This window comes from Oryzias melastigma, unplaced genomic scaffold (assembly GCF_002922805.2).
Source record: "Oryzias melastigma strain HK-1 unplaced genomic scaffold, ASM292280v2 sc00496, whole genome shotgun sequence".
Taxonomy (NCBI): Eukaryota; Metazoa; Chordata; class Actinopteri; order Beloniformes; family Adrianichthyidae; genus Oryzias; species Oryzias melastigma.
Window position 1 is genome coordinate 4,851 of NW_023417090.1, and position 7,619 is coordinate 12,469.

A 7,619-nucleotide genomic window follows, 5' to 3' on the forward strand; every position below is an offset into this window, starting at 1 on the left:
AAACCTGATTGGTTCTGGAACGTCAAAGTCCATTTATCTAAATGTTAAATGTAAGAATAAACTAAGATTTTATTCCATGTTGGAATTTACTTTACTCCAATGATGGAGAAACGTTAAACTGTTACTAAAAATATCATGAACAGAAGTACTAGAAGTGACAACCGCTGCTTCAATTGGAATTTTGGGAAAATAGGAATTAACATCATTTATATACAGAGAAATTGGATTGGTGTCACTGTAACCTTTTAAAACTCTTTGAATTCAGATCCCCCCAAAGATGTGAGAGTAGAAGCACAGCCTGGATCTGTTGTGGTGGAAAATCAGACTTTCTCATTGAACTGCAGCTTCCATTCTAACCCATCCATCACCTCACTCACCTGGATGAAGAAGACCAATGACAGCAGAGAAATGACTGTGAGTTCTGAGAGGAGATTCTCTGTGAAATCTGCCAGTCCCTCTGACAGTGGATGGTACAGCTGTTCAGCTACAAATGATGTTGGAACAGAAAAATCCCAGCCTGTACAGATTACAGTTTATTGTGAGTATTGAAAAAAGGAGCAAACGTCAAACATGAACCACATGTTCCTAAACACAGATATACTAAACTCATAATGTTGATCTGCTTCATCTCTTCCTTCATTCTGCTTAGATGCTCCAAAACGAACAACAATCATCAAAGATGAAGAACAGGTGCATGATGGGAAACGTTTTGTGACTCTGAGGTGCAGCAGTCTCTGTGATCCTCCTGCAACTTATGTCTGGTACAAAAAAAGAGAAAATGAAAAAGTTTCTGATGGAAAGAAGTTAACAGTGTCCTCAGACCAAGCAGGAGAGTATTATTGTGTTGCTGAAAATGAGATCGGTCAACAATTATCTGAACCTGTGAGGCTGTTTGATGGTGAGTGGAAGAACACGATACATTAAATTGATCATTTTTGCCTGTTTTTTTTTTTTTAACTAAAGAAATACAAAAAAATAACATATTTCTGAATGTCTTTAAATTACAGATACCAAAGCAACGAATGTAAAATTTTTATTAATTGCTCTGAGTTTTATTGTCATAATTATTTTTGTTTTCCTATTATACAGGTAAGAAATACAATTTTTAGATAAACATTTTATTTAAATTACCCTTTTTAAGTCATCCATTTGAACTTGTTGTATAAAATTAACTTTTTAGACACAGAAGGAACAAATTACTTCAGCAAGGAACTACGACCAGACCAATCTGCAGTAATTTTGTGGTAAGAAATCAAACAATTTAAATTCTTTTAATCTGAATATTTAAATAAAAATGAAACTTGTGTCTACAAACACGTATTCAGGTTTGTTGGAGTGGAGCTTTCAATCAGGCGGCTTCAGCAGAGCCTTTCAGAGATGCTGAAGTGGAGCATTTACCAGAGCAGGACTGCCATCCAAAACCATCCCAAGGACAACAGCGCCCTCATGTCCCGTATGACAGCCGGATCACCCACTGCACTAAACTGAGGCTCTTTAATTAGACAATTTAAATCATTCAAATATTAAATAAATTTGAATGATCTACTGATTAAGTAAATAATGAGATTTTGTTGTTTTTTACAGTTCTCCATCCAACACAGACTGTGTTTACAGCACTGTAGAGCTGCCCAAGCAGATACAGGTGAGTGCAGAGAATCAAGGCATATTAGATTAGAAATCAGATTATGAGGTGTAAGGTCTCGTATCTGATATAGAATAAAAATGAAACTTTTGATAGTGACTATGTTTCACTCTAGACCATTGCCAAAAATACAGTCTGTCTCACTTTGAGAACTAAGATTTTGTTGTAGGCAATGTTTTCTGCAAAATATTAAACTGTTTGGAGTATTTGCTGCTGGCATAAAAGATCTAAGAAAACTGTTTTATGTCTGGAAATATTTTCAGACTTTAGTGTTAAATTTGTAAGCTAAAAACAGTTTAGTTTTGGGCATATTTAAAGTTGAATAAAGATTTTGAATAAACATTGGCAACTTTTGAATTTTACAAAAAAATCCATTATTTTAGTTTTCAATGGAAAGTACATTTTGAAAATGATTGTAAAGCCAAGTTGACAGTTCTTTTACAGAAGATGATCCATTTTCTTATTTTTTTCTTAGTAAATCTTTATTGATATGATGAATATACAGAAGTGTTATTTCAATTAGCCAATCAACTGATGTCTAATGTCTGCTTCTGTTTAGACTTTCTCAGCAGACAAGCCAATGACAAAGCAACAAGAAACATTTAACCTCTGTCATTACCAACCGGGTTTACATTGGAAGGTATTGAGGGGAATTTTTGTAGTTGATCAAATACTTTTCTGCAACATAATACAAATAAATTATGTATATGAATTATTTAAAATCATAAACTTAGATGTGTTCCGGGAATGTGTATTTACTTTCCTTCTCTCACAGTTGAAGTGTATCTCTGAACATAACAAACCTCTTAAAATCTTTTTAAGTAATACTTTTTTTCTTTTTTTTTTTATGGCTGATAAACACCTTTTGCCCCATTGTCCTACATCTGCAATAAATAAAACTCTGTGAAAATTTAACATTACTTTCTCTTTGAAGGAACAGAAGGAGCAGATGGATTATGGAAACATCGGTGATGTTCACGCAGCCAAACCTCAGAATGTTTTCAACTCTGACTGTGATACTAGTGAAGATGCTGTGGAAGTCAATTACTCACAGGTGAACTTTAAACCAAAGCCTGGATACCAGAGAACCAAGAACAACTCCAGCAGCTCTCAGGAAGAAACTCACTATTCTCAAATCAAATATAACACCTGAGGAGTATTTTTACAGGCAGAGACAAGAGGCTTTACCAGAACTGTTGCTATGATCACAGAAAGTCATTGAAATGATGCACTATGGAGAAGACGCGTCACCGTCCACAGCACCTCCATCCAGGTCTACAGCCCTGTCACCAGACACTTCAACTTCTACACTTCCCTCTTATGTGATTTGTGATGTAGGTTTTCCTAGTGGGATCTATTGAGCACTGATTGGGACACTTGTCCAAAGCTTAGTCCCTGATTGATTGAAGCGACGTAGAGACCTGGCCAATGTTCAGATATTTGAATTGAAACGGCAATGAAACGACTGTGAGACACAGAGGAGAGGCAGTTTTCAATTTTTTGATATTTTATGTTTTCGTTTGTAAATAACGATGTAGAAGAAGTGCCCCCATGAATTCTGCTTGTAAATTCCTTTGATAAAATACCTACCCTCAAAATGTGATATGAAAATTTTGAATAGAGGAAGTTAAAACTGTTCATACGCAGCAAAGAAAAAAAAAGCAACACTTAAGACTGCAGAAATTAAACAGAGTGGTTTGCTTTCAACTGCTGTTCTGTACTTGGGTGTGAATTTAAATAATGCACTTTAAGATAAGAACAAACTGCTCCTTTAGCTGATACCATACCTATATATATATATATATATGTTGGCATAAATAGGGGTGTGTGCTTCTCTTTTTGGCCTTTTTTTGAGCCAGATTTTTAACCTGAAAACTTGAGATAACTTTGTTGGCCTTAATCTGCTACATTTCTGTTAATAAACTGAATAAGTCCTATTTTATGATGAGGTGTTTGTCTTCTCCTCTACAGATGAAATGTTTTTGTAAAAGCACTTAAAAAATGTAAAATTATAAATAAATGTTTTGTTAAACCCATACATAAGCACTGAGAAGCACAAAGTTTTAATTTATTTGATGTTGCTACATTTCTATAGTTCTATATAGATGATGAGAAATATAATTTTTTTTCTTTTTTTTTGTAAGCTCTAAGGGTTAATGCCTAAAATGAGAGAAGTAGAAGAATTAGGAGGAACTTAAGAAATTCTCACTAACCATATATTGAATTTTTGACATGAGCTGCACCTTATAAACACATCATGTTACACAACAGCAGAGGTCACCAACCCTTTTCCCATACCCTTGTCACAGTTCATAAAACTAGGCCTACAATTAAAATCGTATTATATATATATATATATATATAACCTTAACTAGATACTGGTGTGTAATCTGAATTATCTCCCTTTTCATAGAAGACATTGACCCTTCTTGAGTGATTGATTGAGCAGTACAGGTACCGGTAGTTCAAAGACATTATTTCAAGGGTTTTTGTTTCTAGATGCAAAACAGACATTGTCTTTGGACTGAAAGTAATTTGTGTTTTCTGAATGATACCAATTTTTGATATTTACAAAGGTAAATCTGGAGGTAGTTAGCTGCAACAAATGGTCATGAATAAACGTGGGATGATCTGCTGAGACCAACAAAGTAACGGTTTCTGAATGACTGAATAAATGAAATGGTTTATTTCAAGCAATCAGGTCATAATACATAACATATAACTTATTAAATCACAAGTAGATCGCTTGAAAGGGAGTGGAAGGAAGCGAACTTATATAATCCCACCCCAATTTGACCATGCCATTTTCTCTACATGAATTATCAATATCCGGTTAAGGACTTATACAGTATTTATTTATATTTATATACTTTTTTTTTAGCACATGCACATTTACTGGCATGAGGTAAACACAAGAATATCCATTCAAAATCTTTGTTCCAGTAAAACAGATTTGTTTTTCTTCCTTTTCCGAGAAAACTAAACATATTCAAACTCTCACTCAAGCATTTCCATTACACCATGTGCATGAAACATAAATAGCTTAAAAAAATAGAAAAAAAAAACTTGTATCACAGTGCAGTCTATTTTGAGCAGTTACTGTAGAGGGGATGAAAGATTTCTTGTGATTTAAGATATTTAATTTAGAAATCTTGATTCTAGACCAAACGTTTTTACAGACACCACCCATTTGAAACTTATGCTTGAAGTATTTGCTTGCTTTTGCTCCTTCAGACCTCACATTATTAAACAGGAATATTGTGGTGCAGCGGCAGGGTGGTCGACCTCTGATCAGAAGATCGCAGAGGTGTTCAGGGTCCTTGAGAGAGACACTGACCCCCACATCGCCCCTGGTGGCTATGGGCTTGTGCTAGTGTTACCTCAGGCTCACACTGGAAGTGTTCAAGCTCAGGTGCGACACAGGGCCGGTTTTGCTATGGCCGATGACTTATATTGGCCACTAGATGGCTGCAGCCACAGGCTCTGCTGCCAACCTCGCAAAACTCCAAACTCACTTAGGTTCCTGTGATAACTCGCCATGGTGCAGGCTGAATAACCTGGTGTTGAATGTAAACAAGACCAAGGAAAAGATCATTAACTTCCGGCAGACTCCACCTGAACATGGTTCCCTCAGAATCAGAGGTCAAGTCGTGGAGAGAGTGGAGAACATCAGATTCCTGGGAGTACAAATCTCAAAGGATCTGCGATTGACATCCAACACTTCAGCGATAACCAAGCGGGCCCAGCAGAGACTGCACTTCCTAAGGAGGCTGAAAAAAGCTTCTGTCATGACCAGCATCCTCAAAACCTTCTAGAGAGCCATAGTGGAAAGCGTTCTGACACACTGCTTGTCCACTTGGTTCCCCAGTTGCAGTAAGGCCGACAGAAAAGCCCTAGAGAGAATCGTCAGGAGTGTGGAGAAGATTATTGGAGTCTCTCTCCCCTCTGTTCAAGATCTCTTCAAGAGCTGCTGCAGGAACAGCAATAGCCACGGACTCTTCACATCCTCTCCAGAAGTTTTTTGAACTGTTGCCTTCAGGCAAAAAACACAGAAGTTTAAAGGGCAGAACCACCAGGTTTACCAACAGTTTTTTTACCACAAGCTGTCAGACTACTAAACAACTAACTTGATCTGTGTCTTTCCTTAGTCCCCCCTGAAGCCTGACGTCATGTTTGGACCTGTCTTTTCTACTTTTTATTGCTCTTTTATTCATATTTATTAGCGTTTTACTTGTATTTTAGATTATTATTTAACACTCTTATATTATTGTTTTGACATTGTATATCGATGTATTAACTTTTGACTCTCACAGTCTCAGAAAATGCAATTTCTCTCTCTCTATCCATCTGTCTGTCTATCTATCTTTTTAAGAAGTACAGTAACTCCCCCCCTTATTTGGACTGAAGAAATGCATGAATATGGAGAGTCCCCATCTCACTGCCCCACCACCAAGGCTTAAGAATGTCTGTTACCGAACCATACTCATCAGAAACACTTCTCTCTACGGTCGCATTAGCATCCATCACAGCTCCGTTAGCTTCCATGCTAACGTTGGTAGCACCAGGCTGCACCCGGGGTTGTAGTTGAAGTCCCGTGAGAATCACATTATGCATCCGTACTTGTTGATCGTGGATTTTTCTCTCCAGGAGATCTTGGCGATTATCTCGTTGTTCGTTACTTGCCTTTTCCTGTTGGAAATCTTCCATGAGTTGTAACAGTGGTGATAGCTTAGCCTCCAGCTCGATCAGAGCTGATAGCTTAGCACCTGAAAGAAGAGCCGGGGAAAGTATAGCTTGGATATCCGCAAGCACGATCTTGAGCTCTACCAAATCGGCTAAAAATTTTTCTTCGGTGCCATGTTCAACTCTCCTTAATGCGGCAGTTGCTTGGTGATTAAAGTCGCTTGTGAGAAACTTTGAAAGACTTTAAAAGCCGAAGAGTTAGAGACATGCGTCTGCTGCTCGTGACCTGGAACCGGGAATTACATAAAACCTTGTTTCAGCTGCATGTATGCTATTCTGGTCTCTACTCAGCATGTACGGGTTCTTCCAGAGAGCTTTAAATTCTTTTTGCAATTTTTCAACTTGAGTATTTTAGGACTATGCCCACTTTAACTACTGGAAAAGAGAAGGGATGAAGAGGAAGTTGAGAAATCTACAGAATAGCTCATTTGCGCTGAAATAGATTGTGGAAGGTGACCCCACATATAAGGCCGGCAAAGATAGAGTATACACCAGTGCTCTTTGTTGGAGCAAGCCTCCTTCAAATGTTCGCGCGTGCACTGCAGTTTTGCTGGACCAAAGTGGTGTTGATTCCACTTTTGCACATTTTTTGGCCCTTCAAGGAATTCTCTCTTTTTTTTGTGACTTTTTTAAAACTTTTTTTTGAAAATTTGTTCTTAAATCGTGGAGCCCTGAAGGTATAATTGAGCTGTTTGTTTTTGGTGAGTCAACTTCAGGTTTATTTTCTGTTTATACGTTGTGTTGTTTATCTTTGGCCTTCTTTCGTTATTGAGAATCAGTTGTTTTTCTTGTTCCAGTGTGTCTGGAGCATCAGATGGTGAACTGATTGGTGATAATTTATGTTTCTTGTTCCACGTCTTGCGCACCCTGACCTTCCCTGTCACTCCACAGCATGGTTTTGATCTGGTTTTGGTAAGCTCCCACCTCTGCACTTTTAAATAACTTAAGTTGTTTAAGCCTTTTATTTTTTTAATTAGTTTCAAACTAAATTGTAATATTACAAAAAAATGGTACAGGAACGTTTTAAATAAGCAGTGGTTTACAAACACAGTGTTTGTTTTTGTCCAGGTTGAACATGAATGCTCACATGTTTTGGTGGTTGGTGTTTCTGTCTGTTGTGAAAAGTAAGTTTGTTTTATTTTATTTTTTTTCTCTTTGACTTCCTTTTAAGATTTTATTCGATAATATTTGTGTTGAAGTTTAAAGAATAATAATACAATTTTACTTTTACAGA

General features: G+C 37.0%; 1 protein-coding gene across 1 annotated transcript; it reads left to right on the plus strand.

The window, feature by feature from the left end:
- Positions 1–2,795, plus strand: LOC112141959 (B-cell receptor CD22; the record flags this gene model as incomplete). Its single annotated transcript, XM_024265179.1, is given in 9 exon segments — positions 1–50; positions 266–538; positions 650–898; positions 1,008–1,089; positions 1,181–1,244; positions 1,326–1,453; positions 1,585–1,642; positions 2,202–2,282; positions 2,577–2,795. Coding segments are annotated over 9 exon segments (1,204 nt in total), but the record flags the coding sequence as incomplete, so codon positions are not given.
- Between the last annotated feature and the right edge of the window lie 4,824 nt (positions 2,796–7,619).